The sequence below is a fragment of the Eucyclogobius newberryi genome, unplaced genomic scaffold, assembly GCF_026437365.1.
Source record: "Eucyclogobius newberryi isolate DKJ021-1_F unplaced genomic scaffold, fEucNew1.0.hap1 SCAF_16, whole genome shotgun sequence".
Taxonomy (NCBI): domain Eukaryota; kingdom Metazoa; phylum Chordata; class Actinopteri; order Gobiiformes; family Gobiidae; genus Eucyclogobius; species Eucyclogobius newberryi.
In genome coordinates, this window is record NW_027315790.1 from 19,387,613 (window position 1) to 19,404,099 (window position 16,487).

The 16,487-nt window shown below is 40.2% G+C and overlaps 1 protein-coding gene across 1 annotated transcript in view; it reads right to left on the reverse strand.

The window, feature by feature from the left end:
* The window catches only part of LOC140361907 (gamma-aminobutyric acid type B receptor subunit 1-like), a 183,488-nt gene that overhangs the window by 107,394 nt on the left and 59,607 nt on the right, over window positions 1–16,487 (reverse strand). The window contains exons 5-6 of the mRNA XM_072447815.1: window positions 6,381–6,446; window positions 3,321–3,512 (exon numbers count right to left, since the gene is read on the reverse strand). Coding sequence (XP_072303916.1) covers window positions 3,321–3,512; window positions 6,381–6,446 — 258 coding nt within the window. The remainder of the gene's footprint in view (window positions 1–3,320; window positions 3,513–6,380; window positions 6,447–16,487) is intronic.

The following is a 16,487-nucleotide window of genomic DNA, read 5'->3' on the forward strand; positions in this document are numbered from 1 at the left end:
AGAGATGCTCCCTGTTGGATGTTGGTCTTCACAACAGTATTTATAGTACAATAACGTGCCTCTTTGTACTGCTTTAGCTCAGTGGATAGAACCATTCAAATACATCCAGGTGGTTCATACAGAAATGATTAGGAAAGCAAATTGAAAACCTAATCTCAATCCCTGTTTAGTTCTTGTCCAATAGTGCTGAGTTTGGACTGATGCCTCATACGTCTTATCTGTGATAGACAGCACCTCCTTTGCATATATCAGGAGTCAGTGGAGACTTTGGTGTTACTGCCTTTTGCAAAGGCCGAGAATCAAGAGAACTGCCACTTTTATACTCTTTGATGTCAATGATCAACCAGAAATTGTATAATAATTCAAAGATAAAATGTTCAAACTGCTGTAAATCTTTTTTATTTGATTGTTTTTAACTAAAAAAGGGAATGTCAGAGAATATTTCAGTTTAAAAACGAACGCAGCATATAAATTTGGCACCTGAAACACACTCCCTTAGAGGTAACCTTCCTTACACTTAATATTAAAGTTCACAAACTTGAGACACCATCTTGAAAGGCTCCTGCTGATTTGTTTGCAGTCCGAATCAGTGGTTTAATGTACCAATCACAGGCCATTTGGGCCCGCAGGTGGGACTGGAACCAATCACTGATCAGCATTGCAGAACCAAAACAAACAAGGCAGGCGGTGCCTACTTAGGAGAAATACAGATGTTTTTGTTTGTCAAAAACGTGCGCACAATGGCCCTTTTTGCATTTGTGGATGAGAAAGAAGACGGTGCTTTTCTGACCACTGGATTAACACAACACATTGTGTGGCAGGGAGCGTGGCCATCTTCTCCTTCACTTCATAAACTCCTCCACCATCAGTATTTCAAACCGATCGTCTCGTTGCCACTCTGACAGATAATTCCATCTCATTCGATAGTACTGCCAGAGATTTTGTGCTTTTGTACCAGCTGCTCCTCATTTTCCAGGGCGTCAAATGTGTTCTTTAATTTGAATAAAACTGGTTTCAATAAATAAAAATAAAGAAATAGATATAGAATTAGAAGTCTTGAAATTAACTCATGCCTCACAAACCCCTGGGCATTCCAAAAAGCCTATTTAGGATCATAGAGTACCTTACGCTCCATTCACCATAATCAAGCTTCAAACTATTTTTGGTACCTCATTTCCAGTAGTATAATTTCTATATTTTCACGTCCAGACCTTTTCGGCTTGTTACTCATAGCAGGCCACCTCTACCATTATCCTGTGTTCAGACCAAGAGAGCTAATGTCCAGCTGTGGTCTACTGTGGGTCATCAAAGCGGCTCGTGTGATTGGCCCCTGAGCTCTGGAGTCCCGCCCACTGGTGTTATTTTGGGCTGTAAGGCTGTTGTGCGTCTGTGGTGCATGCCTCTAACCGCAGGATGTGTTGTGCGTCACTGTCTGAACACCCACACTGCTCCACACGCACTCTTCCTTAGGCGATTGCAATCTTTATTTTTCGTCCAAAGCATTCATCTATTTGTGCTGTTATGCTTATACTGTATCAGGCCCATAGTGTTGAAATGTGATTCAAGTTTTGAAATATGTATATTCATTTTGTTTTAATTAAAATTCAGTTCACAGTGCACATAATAATGTCCTCTTATGTTAGTTTATTTATATGAGAGAGGGACAGTGCACAATATGCATTAACCTTATCAGGAGAGATTATTGTACCAGGATGTAACTCAAGCTAATTTCCACCTGTCGTCTCGTGGCAGGCTGATGTTATTAAGTCCCACTGTCCTAGGAGCCAATTGGACATGTTTTTAGTGGTAGGGAAATGGAGTACCCGGAGGAAACCTAGGCAAAAGAAAGAACATGCAAACAGAAAGGCCCCATCGGGACTCAATCCCAGGACCTTCTTGCTGTGATGCGAGAGCTATTACAACTGCCACCCATTATGAACATTTTAAATAGTATTTAACTTAACTAAGTGTACCAAGCAAAGTTAGTAAAGGGACATTTAGTGCTGAAATGATCAGAAGGAGTCTTGTAAAAGTTACTTGAAAAACTGCAGTGGCTAAACGAGTGATTGGTGTACTGTGGGCAGATTGGCAGCCTCACTTATGTCATTCTGCCCCAGGCAGCTGTTGCTTCAAATGTTCACCGTTATCATGTGTAAAATTAATAATGACCAATACATATATAAGGCATTATTAGAATGAATGCAAATGGATGAAAGTTTGCCTATGTTATGGTTAAAATCTCACAGGTTCACATGGATGTGTCTCGTATAAATCTGCACAATTATCAACATTTTCCCAAAATAAAGGTGAAATCCAAAGGTTGACTGCTCTGTTACTAAGTCAGATTAATCATCGCCAGACTTAGAATTTTTGTCATCAAATCACGTCCTGTACAACTGCTGGCTTAAACATGTCGGCCATGTTCTTGGAAAACTAGCTTTTTTAATGGTGATTCCCACTGCTGCCAGTGTATGTGTATTCAGATTAGGGAGTACAGACTGATGCAAAGTAGTGTGTTTTTTTTTTTTAAATAGTAGCTTTTTTACATTCTAAATCATATAGGCCAGGTATAGGCCAATAACAATACAAATGATGCTTACTACACTGTATGTCCTTTAACATGCAACGTCCCGCCGAATAAATCAACATAAATAGCAGTAGTTCATATAGTGCCCAGTAAACACTGCTCTAATATTCTAAAATGAGCAGCACAACTGCAATAATTATAGTATTGATCCGCCCATGTGTTCCCTCTGTAATTACATAGAGCTAAACAAACAGCACAGTGGGCTGGTCCTGTGTGTACTGCAGAGGAACACTTCAGGCTGTGCATTTAGCATTCACAATCCCACCAGAGACCCTCACATTAAACTGCTGCCTGAAGCTACAGCGACAGTTAACAATGTGATAAAATTACATCTTTGAGATAGACTTCATGAGTGCCTGAGCATGTGGACTCATAAGTACTAATCATGTGGTGGACTGATGAACAGACTGAGGAGTATAAATGGAAGAGCAAAAAAACAACAAATTATATCATATCTCAAATAAATGCATTCTGTTACTTATTGTCATTATTTATTTATAAGCGAAAATTTCCTTTAACTTCTGAAATAGATTTGTGGGCCTTGCTATACATTTTTAAATTGAAATATCGGCAACAGCAGCAGGCCAAATATCAAATATCGGTATTTTGTCCAAAAAAAACCAAACACATTTCACAAATTATACATTTTGCTCTACATCAAGCTGTTCTTTTTTTAACAGCCCAAAGCCACTGTAAAAACTGTCTGTGGACTGTCTGTCTGTGTTTTCCGTACCAGGTTGGAAGCTCCCCGGACCGTCTCGGGGTTGAGCATGACGATCTCTGTGGTCACATGGCCCTGCACGGCTTCGGTCATCTGCTCCACAGTGCAGTTTATTGCCGGGTCTTTGATTTTGAACCAGTTGTCTGCGTACCAGCCAATCAGGAACCACACATACTTTTTACCAAACAGCTTCTCCTTGTACACCTGCAACAGAGGAATAACACCAGGGTGGTACTGCCAAAAACAAGTCTGAGTGGGGTTAAATGTACTTCATGTATGTTTGTGTGATCCTGGATCTTTCTTGGGCACTATTCAAAAACTATTTGAATCTTCTTTTGCACAGGTGACCGCCCACAAGTTTACGTAACCAGGAAGTGTCTGCGGGTATTCTGCTCCGCCCTCGCCCCACAGAACAGAGCGGCAGATAGGAGCGCTACAGCTACAACACAGTTATTTATGACATATTTTTGGGGGGCTTTTTATTAAAAATGTGTTCAGACAGAAGTGCATTTGGAAATCCAGAAGGCACACTACTATTCACACTTCCCAGGAATGAGGCAACTCAGAAACAGAAAGGGTTTATTGCCATTGTCCATGAACAGAATTCATAATATAGGAACTTGCTTTGGTGATAAAACAATGAACAATGATAAAACAACCTATAAAAGTCAAAAAGAAAAACAATTACAAAATGCTATAGGATACAAATAAAATAGGCTATAAGATGGGGGGAAAAAAAGGCTTACAATGTACACAAAATGTACAGTTGAATTTACATTATGTAGTGCAGAAAGTGAACTCGGTGAAAGGGTAGCACCATCTGACCATCTGAGAAAGTGTGTTTTGTTTGTTTACCCCATTTCACCGAAGGCTGTAGCTTCTTCAACAAAAGCTTGTTGAATAATGGACTAAATAAAACACTGCCACTAAAAAAGGATTCTCTCCCAACAGTTAAGAGAAGTCTGGTGAGTAAGTCTGTTTTGGATACAGATTTGTCAGTGATTACTATCATCAGTGGTGAGATACATCATGCAAATAATCACTTTTGAAATGCTCTTCTTTGTGTTTATTATTGTTATACTCTCATTAAACTGTGTGTGATTGTGTTTCTGTGCTGCCGCTGATTCAACACGTTGTTTTTGGTGAGCATTTTCAAACCAACAAAAGGTTGACATGATGTTCTATTATGCAATGTGTTAACAATTAATACCCAGTAAAAGTGTATTTACCCTTTAAAGAATTTCATATGAACTAAACATTTTTCAATCCTTGAGAACTCGAGAAATGTTTTTGATTTAACGTTAGTGATGGGTTTTTTTTCAAAACAAATAACTTTTAGCTTTTGAAGAGGCTGACAAGAACCAATCCTACTGGTCATGTAGTGGGGTAGATAAATTGTATGTTGACATTAAAGGTGCTCTATGGAGAGAAAGTAAGCAGTCGGGAGTATGTGAGCAATAAAAACACTTGTAATAAATGGAAAATTTATTGTGCTGTAAAATGTCCACCAAAATGTCCATCTCTATTTAAGATAGGATAACCTTTATTTGTCTGACATTGGGAAAATTCCAGTGTTCCAACAGAGTAGGGACTGAAGTATAACAATAAATACAGATGACTTAGAAATACCACTTATTTACAGCTGTTATATGGACAGAAAATATTGCACTGCAATATTGATGTTCACTGGTGAGGGGGCAGCAGAGTTGCATCTGCCGAAGTCCACCACCATTTCCTTGGTCTTCCCTGCGTTGATGAGGAGGTGGTTCCGCTGACACCAGTCCACAAAGTCCTGCTCCAGTCCTCCGTACTCCGCATCGTCCTTGTCCGTGATGAGTCCGATGATGGCAGAGTCGTCAGAGAACTTCTGCAGGACACAGCTGTCCGTGTCGTGTCTGAAGTCTGCAGTGTAGAGGTTGAAGAGAAATGGCGCGAGGACGGTGCCTGGGGCGCCCCCACACTGCAGGTCCTGGTGTCAGACACACAGTCCCGTGCTCTCACAAACTGGGGTAGTTTGTGGGGTAACGGTGTAGCAGGGAGATGACGGTGTCCTCCACTGCGATGCCAGGCCGGTATGCAAACTGCAGCGGGTCCATGGCTGAGCTTCATCAGATGGGACGTGAGAGCCACCGGTCTGAAGCTGTTGAGGTATTTGGTGCTGGTACCACACAGGAGGTTCAGACCTGTGGTACCACCCTCAGCTTCAGGCTCATGTTGAAGACATGCTCCATAACTCCACACAGTTCATCTGCGCAGGACTTAAGGAGCCTGGGGCTGATGCAGTCAGTTCCTGCACCCCTCCTCACTTTAATCCTCTTCAGCTCTCTCCTCACCTATGCTGTTGTGACAGTCAGTGGTTGGCAGGGGGACTGTGTGCTGGGGGGATGGGTGAGTCCAGGTGAAGTGATGAGCTGATGGACCGAAGCAGAGGTGTGAAGAGGAACGGGTGTGGGCCATTGTCCAGCTGTGGAAGAGGGAGCATGCAGCTGTGCAGGGGGAGGGGTGGGTAATTGATCAAATCTCAGGAAGTGAGAGTTCAAATCATTCACCCACTGTAAATCCCCCTCCATCTGGGCAGGGGGGACTTTGAAGCCTGAGATGGTTTTCAGGCTCCTCCACACTCCCTGAATGTTCTGCTGCTGCAGTTCTTCCTCCATCTTCCTCTTGTAGCCTTCTTCCTCCTGTCGGATCTCCCTCCTCAGCTTCTTCTGCACAGGCCGCGACTCCTCGTTGTTCCCTGTTCTAAAGCTCTCTCTCTCTCTTTTCCCTCAGCAGAGCTTTCAGTTCATAGTTAATCCACGGCTTGTTGTTTAAAAAAATACATTTATATAGTTAGTTAACTGACTCTTCACAAAATACAGCTCAACTCTTTTTGAGGTTCCCCCAAATTACAGCAAAATTATGTTAATAACTTTGAACATGTCATGTAAAATTATGGACGAAATAGAATGTGACTTATTTTAATAACTCCACACCTTGGACCTCACCCACTGCCGCTCAAACGTATTCGAAAACTTGTTCATTTGAATTCTGCTCAGTGTCTCGAAAATTACAAAGCGTTATAGTAATTACCTCGCAGAAGACCTTCCTGGCCTCCGTCTCGTAGAAGAGGCCCACGATGATCCGTGCGTCTTGGCGCTGGGAAAATAAAAAAGAAAGGGAGAAAGAGAAAAACAGAAACATTAGCGAAAGGGCCAGCACTGCAGAACCCAGCGGTACAGATCTTCTTTTCACTATTCAGACACACAATTAAACATGGGCGACACGCTGAGCTAGGGACGAGGAGACGAGAAGACGAGGAGGCGAGCGAAGGAGCAGCAGAGAGGAAGTGAAAAGTAAGGACTCATCATTAGTCAAATCAAAAACTCTAATTTGTGCCTGTTTCTGCCAGTTGAGCTGTATTTCATTTGCAAGGAGGAAAGCTGAACATTAAATGTTCAACAGTGCAGCTGCATGGATACTTGATTGGGCGGTTAGGTGTGTGTGTATATAGATGTATGTAGATTTAATAATGAAACAGAATAAAAACAACAAGCTTTATTAAGAGTTTAACATAATTTAAAGTAGATCATTATTGTGGTTGTGAATGCTCTAATTAGGACTGCCGGATCTTGGAAAATATTTTGATATAGCTGTTCAGTACAGCAATATTGATAATACTGCGGTATATCAAATGACTTTTTGACACATTCATTAAAACAAAAACTAAGTTACTTGTCAAATGAAGGGCATGTAGAGGTTAATCTTGGACTTGCATTTTCTTTTCTTATATGTTTTCTTTTCAAAAACTCATTAGTGTTATTGTGATACAATTTTGTTTGTGCATCTGGGAAGTACTCACAGCGTGTCACTTTGTGCACATTGTTGTTGTTGTGTTACAGCCTTATTCCAAAAAGGATTGAATTAATTGCTTAAAATTATACCCCAATAAACAATACCCCATAATGACAACATAATGACAACCATTCTTGTGTACACACTTGTACATAAGTATTCAGAGCCTTTGCTCAATACTTTGTTGAAGCAGCTTTGGCCCTAATCACAGCCTCTTTTTGTGTTTAATGCTACAAGCTTGGCACAACTATTTATGGACAGTTCATCCCACTCTTCTTTTGCAGAAGCTCTCAAGTTGTTTAGTGAGTGTCGGTTCACAGCCATTTTCAGATCTCTCCAGAAATGTCCAGTTGTTTAAGTTTAAGTCTGGCCTCTGGGCCACTCTAGGACATTCACAGAGTTGTCCTGTAGCCACTCCTTTGTTCTCCTGGCTGTGTGCTTAGGAACCTTCACTCCAGTCTGAGGTCCAGAGCCTCTGGAGCAGGTTTTCATCAAGGAAGTATCTTTATACTGCTGCATTTATCTTTCTGTTGATCCTGACTAGTCTCCTAGTTCCTGTTGCTGAAAAACATCCCCACAGCCTGATGCTGCCACCACCATGCTTCAGTGTAGAGAGTCAGGGGACCCGTACCATCCTCCAGACATGACGCCTGCTATTCAAGCCAAAGAGTTCAATCTTTGTTTTATCAGACCAAAGACTTTTGTTTGTCGTAGTCTGAGAGTCGTCAGGAGCCTTTTTGCAAACTCCAGACAGGCTGTCATGTGCCTTTTACTGAGGAGCGGCTTCTCTCTGGCCATTCTACCACACAGGCCTGATTGGTGAAGTGCTCCAGAGATGGTTGTTCTTCTGGGAGGTTCTTCTCTCTCCACAGACACACGCTGGAGATTTTTTCAGTGACCATTAGGTTCTTGGTCACCTCCCTGTCAAAGTCCCTTTTCCCATGATTGCTCAGTTTGGTCAGGCCCAGCTCTAGGAAGAGTCTTGGTGGTTCCAAACTTTTTCCATTTATGGATGATGGAGGCCATTGTGCTCAGAGGAACCTTCAATGCTGCAGAAATGTTTCTGTACCTTTCCCCAGATCTGACAATCCTGTCTCAGAGGTCTACAGACAGTTCCTTGTACTTCATGTCTTGGTTTGTCCTCTGACATAACTGTTCACTGTGAGACCTTATACAGACCGGTGTGAGCTTTTCAAATCATGTCCAATCAACTGAATTTACCACATGTGGACTCCAAACAAGTTATAGAAGCATCGCTAGGATGATCAGTGGAAAGAGGTCAATATGTACAAGTTATTTTTTCTTTCAAGTTGTCATTATGGGGTATTGTTTTTAGAATTTAGAGCACATAATGAATTAAATCCTTTTTGGAATTAGGCTGTAACAAAACAAAATGTGGAAACAGTTAAGTGCTGTAAATTGTGGAGTTCTAGAATATTGATCTGTAGCTAGTGTTGGAAGATGTTCAATTAATGACAAACTGTTTTGATCACTAACCAATGACGTGGTATGGGCATGTTGACATGAACAGGGTTAGGGTTGAATATTATTATATATTAATAATAGGGTAGAAAAATGACTGGAAATTATCTAAATTTGGACTAGTAAATTGCAAAATAGCTAATTAATATTCAGTTCACCTTGCGTGTTTAAACACACCAAGGTTGCTATATTTGCTTATTACGACTTTTATTGAAATTCTGATTTAATTATGATTTTTTTGCTCTAGACCAAATAAAAAAATACTGACTTATGATTTGCTTTTAAACAGCTAACCTCAAATCTAATTCTATCAAACTTCACTAATATCACTTAAAAAACAACAGTCAACCAAAGTGCTGTACACCAATTAAAAAATGAAACAAAACACCACCAAAACAGAAAATAAAAGAAACAAAACAGAAAAATGTTACCCAATTAAGAACAGAGCTCATTCTATGGTTTAAAGATGAGTGGCGATACTAGAAAGCCATGGTCCTGTAAAGTCCCCCCAGGCTGGTTGACTCCATTAGGCAGTGGCACAGATAAAGCTCAGTGGAGGATGTGAGGTGTGGTTAGGGGCTCCACAGGGAGATGGTCCCTGGATGACCGACTTCAGATTTGGCAAGCACAGCCCCCAGTGGAACATATCCCTCGGGAATTTCCCCATCTTCCACCATAATAGAGAGGACTATGCAGGGTATTTTACTTTTCATTGCGTCAATTCACCATCTACATCATTTTCAATGAGACATTTTGTGCAAAATGTTTTCGGAGCTTTTAACCATGTTATAATGGTCTTCCCTCATCATTATCTTACACATTATCTGGATCAACAAGACACTTGTCATAATCAGGTCCTTTAATTGAGCTAATTCAGCCCTGATGTAGACTTGGGTAGAACCCTTTTTAGTCAGTGTTTAGTCCAGGTATTGTTCCAATATTTATGTGGTGAATGTGCAAGTGTGAATGCACCCTTACTCAGAGTTAGCCAATACTGACAAAAATGACAAAAATGTTTTCAATATATCTTTGGGAGAATCCTCATAACGGTACTCAGACAATATTATGTCAATCCAGCAGAAATGTGTTAGAATGTGTTCAAACATCTCTTTTCTGTCAAATTAATCACAAAAATAGCCGAAAATTATTTTTGCTTTAATTTTTATTTTTCTTTATGTAGCATTTTTCCTACAAACGATAAGGTCAATATTCAAATTTAGCATATCTTCAAAACAGCATTCACAATTTGTATGTAAACTTTCATATATTGCCCACCTCTACACTAGTTACATCTGAAAGGCCAATATGAGGGGGCGGAGCCTCTGTTCTGCAGTGTAGACCAGGAAGTCATTGAATCTCTTTGGGTGGTTTTAGATAAATATAGCATTTTACAATAAATAAAATAATGATCTATATATTCCATTACTAAGTACCGTATTTTCCGGACTATAAGTCGCACCTTTTTTCATAATTTTGGCCGAGGTGCGACTCATACTTATATACTTATATTCCGGAGCGACTTATATGTGATATTATTTGTTATTTTCACACTTGCAACCGCATTTCATACTCCATTGCAGCTTATATATGTTTTTTTTTCTTCAATATTATGCATTTTTTGGCTGGTGCAACTTATACTCCGGAAATACGGAATGAGTGTACAAAGTACTGTACTCTTTGGGCTACTTTTCCCTCACGATTTGAACCCTGCGGTGCATACAATGGTGCGTCTAAATTTATAGATTTTTACTGGCTAACGGCCACCGGGGGGCACTCTAGCAGGAAGCGCAAGCGTTTGACACACTGTAGAAGAACACATCAATGGACATTATGGAAGAACCGCGCCAACCAGGCTTTAAACATTCATGCAACTTCAATCAGGAGATCCTTGCAGTAGTGGAGGTAGCATCTTTATCTAACATGGCCAATTTTGTGTTTTCTGTTTGTTAAGCTTCAAAATGCTGTGTGCTTTTTTACAATCCAACTCATATTCACTGGAAAATTAGTCTAATCAGTATAATACTTATGTGTAAATATCTCATGTTACAGCATTGTTACCTGCGGCTTATTGACAGGTGCAATATGTAAAATGTATTTTTTATTTGTGAATTTTGTGCAGCTTTTATTCAGGAGTGCTGTATAGCCCGAAAAGTACTGTACCTGAATTAAAATCCACACAGGAAAGGATTAGGAATAAGACAGGACACCGAGTTTGATTTTGAATCAAAGTAGCTTACCACTAGTGAGTAAGATTCAAATTAATTATGCAATTTAAAAAACATTGGGTCATCTTGGAAGGTGTATTTTCAAGGCATTATTATCATGAATAAACTAAGTTATCATCTAGTTTAATGTAAAATGCAAATCAAATGTAAATCAAGTATTGCGTCCAGAACTATCTTCATTTGATTTATGTATGAGTTTAGTTCTCAGTTAAAACATGAAGACCAACAGTGATGAGAACAAAATGTATATATATATATATATATATATATATATATATATATATATTTCTATTTCTATTTCAAGCCTTAAAGAAGCAAAGAGATCAGTTCTAAGCTTGGTGAATGTTCCAGTTCAGACATCCTGCTGGTTCTGGCTGGTCAACTGTTTCACACTCACAGGGCAGGAGCCAGAGTCCAGCTGAGAGGAAAGGGGCATGCAACACTTTCCCACCGAACAAAAACAGGAGAAAAGACATGTATAGAAGCTGCGGGAACGAATGCCGAAGTTCTGTGAGCAATGAAGGTTGACAGAAATGATTGTAAATGGGTTTCAGCTTCCAAGTTATTTGCAACATTTTGAGGGCTTATCCGAATGTCCAAACTAGCCCCTAACCCCCTCATTCACTGCATAGTCCTGCACTATTTAGCAGATCATACAGTCACGGTGCGATTCACTACATTCTCCTCACAGCGGGTCACGTGACTCTTTCATCTGGGTAAAAAAAAAACTGCAAAATCAGATAAAAGATTATTTCTGTATTAAATATTGGTTTAAACTGATATGCACATAAGTGTATTTGTGGACTAATCATTATAATACAAGTTTAATTTATTTAATTTGTATGTTTTGATAAGCTGCTTCCATGTTGTAAGCACAGTTTTTGCCCAGGTATTCTCAACATCCATTAGATGACTCAACTGTTTGTCATCTGCCTATAAAGCCAGTACAGGAATCCCAGGCACAACATTAATCTCAATGTTTGTCCATTGAGCTTCATATTCTGGATCACACCAGTACAGCAATGCTCTGATTTGAGCCGAAATAGAGTCATTTTTCAGACAAGGCAAACACCAACCTCCTTTTCCCTTTAACAGTTGAATGGTTTTGAATCGGACTCAAGGTTTTTGCCTCTCCATACAAATCTTGAGATTGTTTTATTCCACTCATCAAATAGCTGAATGGAGTTGGAAATCAGGAGAGTCAGTAATAGATAGAGAAATCCGGGCAAAACATTCATGTTTATAGTTTCAGTCCTTTGCCTTAGACTTAAGTATGGGATTAGAGTCCATTTTTCAAGATCTTTCTTCATAGTGGACAAAAAAAACGTTAAATAAAATGTGCAAATAACCCTTAAAACCACATGTTTCTATTGTCAGTAAAATAATTGGCAGTAACACAATGAGCTTCTGTTAAACGGCGCATTGTCCTGCCCCCAGTATCTCTCGCTCTCTTTTCCTCCAACTAGAGGACACGAGGCACTGGCAAAAACAGACACGGAAAACTCAAAAAGGTACTTATTTGAGTTTGAATTTTTTTTTTTTCTCCATTATTTGACTAGTTTTCTTCCTAAACAATAAGCTTAGACATGTTTACTGCATATAAATTTAGTGTGAGAGGTTTAAAGGAAAGAAGAGACTGAGTATGAGGAGTCAACATGATGACACATGGACTGGAGAGGCACAGAGAGACACTTTAGCCCTGTTAAACGGTTAAAAGACTTGACCCTTGTGTACAGTTTTCAGCAATTATTGGATCAATATACAGATGAACAGCTCTGACAAAGTCCTGTCAGAGCTGACTATGTTTAGAGACATATGTCTCAAAATGTGCTCCTGAAAAAACCCTCTATATGTAAATATGGCCTAAACACATTTCCAAACAAAATTCACAAGGCATCTGTATAACAAATATGGATTACGTACAGATTTAGATCAAATAGTGATATATGGAGTCAGTTTAAATGAGAAATACATACATTTAAGGACTTTGTCTTTTGTAAATTCTCCCAAAGAGAACAAATAGTTTTGTCTGTAGTGGAAAATGATAAGTTCACCACAGGGATCCAGTCCGTGGTTTTAGGCCAGGTTAGGAGTAACCATTTGCTTTATTTTCTTTGAAGATAAAACTGTTGTCACTGAGATGATTCCAAGGCCTGAGGGACTTAACGGCCTATCTAGTATTTCACAAAGAAGACATTCAGTAAGTAGTGGCCCTATGGAGACACTTTCAGACAATTCCATTCCACTCCAAAACAAACCAGTGGGAACATGGATCTATATACAGTGAGGAAAGTAAGTATTTGAACACCCTGCGAGTCTGCGAGTTTTCCTTAGATATTATGGACGGGTCTGAAGTTTTCATTGTAGGTGCATTTCCATTGTGAGAGACAGAATCTAAAAAAAAGATCCATAAATCACATATAATTCTTAGATAATTTATTTGTAGGTTATTGCTGTAAATAAGTATTTGAACACCTGAGAAAATCAGTGCTAATATTTGATACAGAAGCCTTTGTTTACAATTACAAAGGTCAAATGTTTCCTGTAGTTCTTGACCAGATTTGCACACAGTGCAGCAGGGAGTTTGGCCCACTCCTCCACCCAGATCTTCTCTAGATCTGTCAGGTTTCAGGGCTGCTGCTGAGTTTCAGCTCCCTCCAAAGATTTTCTATTGGACTTAGGTCTGGAGACTGGCTAGGCCACTCCAGAACCTTGATATGCTTCTTACAGAGCCACTCCTTGGTTCTCTTGGCTGTGTGATTCGGGTCATTGTCATTTTGGAAGACCCAACCACATCACATCTTCAATGCTCTGGCTGAGGGAAGGAGGTTGTCACCCAAATCTCACAATACATGACCCATTCATTCTCTCCTTAACACAGTGCAGTCGCTCTGTCCCCTGTGCAGAAAAGCACCCCCAAAGCGTGATGTTCCACCCCCAAAGCGTGATGTTCCACCCCCAAAGCGTGATGTTCCACCCCCAAAGCGTGATGTTCCACCCCCAAAGCATGATGTTTCCACCCCCAAAGCGTGATGTTTCCACCCCCAAAGCATGATGTTTCCACCCCCAAAGCATGATGTTCCACCCCCAAAGCATGATGTTCCACCCCCAAAGCATGATGTTCCACCCCCAAAGCGTGATGTTTCCACCCCCAAAGCATGATGTTTCCACCCCCAAAGCATGATGTTCCACCCCCAAAGCGTGATGTTTCCACCCCCAAAGTGTGATGTTTCCACCCCCAAAGCGTGATGTTTCCACCCCCAAAGCATGATGTTTCCACCCCCAAAGCGTGATGTTTCCACCCCCAAAGCATGATGTTTCCACCCCCAAAGCGTGATGTTCCACCCCCAAAGCATGATGTTCCACCCCCAAAGCATGATGTTTCCACCCCCAAAGCATGATGTTTCCACCCCCAAAGCATGATGTTCCACCCCCAAAGCATGATGTTTCCACCCCCAAAGCATGATGTTTCCACCCCCAAAGCATGATGTTCCACCCCCATGCTTCACAGTAGAGATGGTGTTCTTGGGATGGTATTCATCCTTCTTCTTCCTCTAAATATGGCGAGTGGGGTCTCATCTGACCACATGACTTTCTCCCATGACTCTTCTGGATCATCCAGATGGTCATTGGCAAACTTCAGACAGTCCTGGAAATGTGCTGACTTAACACACGTTGGGGAACCTTCTGTACCTTAGAGACTGTGGTCCCAGCTCTCTTCAGGTCATTGATTCCTCACCTTTCTTATCATCATTGAAACCCCACGAGGTGAGATCTTGCATGGAGGCCCAGTCCGAGGGAGATTGAAAGTCATCTTTAGCCTCTTCCATTTTCTAACAATTGCTCCAACAGTTGATCTTTTTTCACAACGCTGCTGGCCTATTGCCCAGTAGCCCTTTCAAGCCTTGTGGAGGTCTACAATTTAGTCTCTGGTGTCTTCTAATAGCTCCTTGGCCTTGCCCATGGTAGTAGTTGGCCTGATTGTGGGGTGGACAGGTGTCTTTATGCAGATAATGAGCTCAAACAGGTGCTACTAAGTTAGATTAATAAATTGAGCATAGGTGGACTTTTCAAAGGTAAACTAACAGGTCTTTCAGAGCCAGACTTCCTGCTGCTTGGCAGGTGCTCAAATACTTATTTGCAGCATTAACATACAAATACATTATTTAAAAATCATACAATGTGATTTCCAGATTTCTTTAAGATTTTGCCTCTCACAGTGGAAATGCACCTACAATGAACATTTCAGACCCCTCCATTATGTTTAAGTGGGAGAATATGCAAAATTGCAGGGCATTTCAATTTTTGAAAGTGAGAGGAACCTATTGATCATACATGACAGAAACCAGGGTGAAGTGTCTTTCCCAAGCACCCAACAGTGTATAATGCCAGTAGTTTAGATTGAACAGCCACTATGATCATATATAAAAAGAAATGTGTGATTCATTAGTATTCTTCTGGACAGATTCATCATTAGTTTGCATGAAAACCCCAGCAGCACCTGATCGTTAGGTGCTAAAACCTTATTAAAGAGAATCAATAGTCATTTACTCATTGTTTTGGGGGTCCAACTAAGTTAATTGCATATTATAGATTATGTTTAGTGGTGAGTAATTAATACCACTTGTTCAATAAGAGGAACACGTGTCAATCCAAAGTAAAATGAAAGATGTCAACTTTTGAGGCTATTTTACAACAAGGTTAAGTGTTAAAAAACAAGTGTCTTGCAAAATATTCCACCTTTTTGCCACATGCTGTCGCACTCCGTCAATAGGAAATGTGGGTGAAGTGTATAGTGATGAGGATTTGATTAGCCACGATCTGGAGCATGCAACTCTCACTGCATCGTTGAATATTATTCCACGATTCAAACAGTAACAACCACCACCAAGAAGAACAAAATACTGCATTCAAAAGAGGCTAAGTACCTGCCTTTGTCTTCCTGCTGTTTTAGCTGATACAACTCTCCTCTGCTCTGCTCCACCTTCAGCTCAGCCTCTTCTCACCTGAGTCTAAAAGTACTATTACTTTAGAAACTATTACTCAAGCAGAAGTACAAAGTACCTTTGAGAGACTACTCAACTGAGTAAAAAAAATGGGGAAGCTACTACCCAAGTAAGAGTACTGCACGAGTAAGTGTATGGACATGATTTATAATTTGAAGGTACAAGTGTCATACATGATTTTTAGCTTCTTGAAAATGTGAGAAACAGAACTAGTTCATTTTAAATTGAAAACAAATTGTTCACTTGCCTAATGCATTCCAAGCATCCTAATAATTCACAGCGATGAGTTCAACCAATTTTCACAACTTTTTGATGCTAAAGAAAAGTTCACTGTAGCGGCAACAAATATTAGCACGCTAACGGCACACTTCCTGCTTTGCAGAGAATAAAATGCTCTATAATTAGATGCAGACAGCACACAGCTGCCTCATATTGACCATATTATCTACTTTAACAGTATGTTGAGTAACACCATAACATGATGCAAAAATTATGGCATTTTCAAAAGATGGAAACAAAATAAAATAATATCAGACGGAGCGGTGTAAGAAACACAAATCTTCAAATGTTATTGTCAACATAAAGTTCTTGTCTCTTACAGTGAGAAGGGTCACCAGAACAAAAGCTACTGT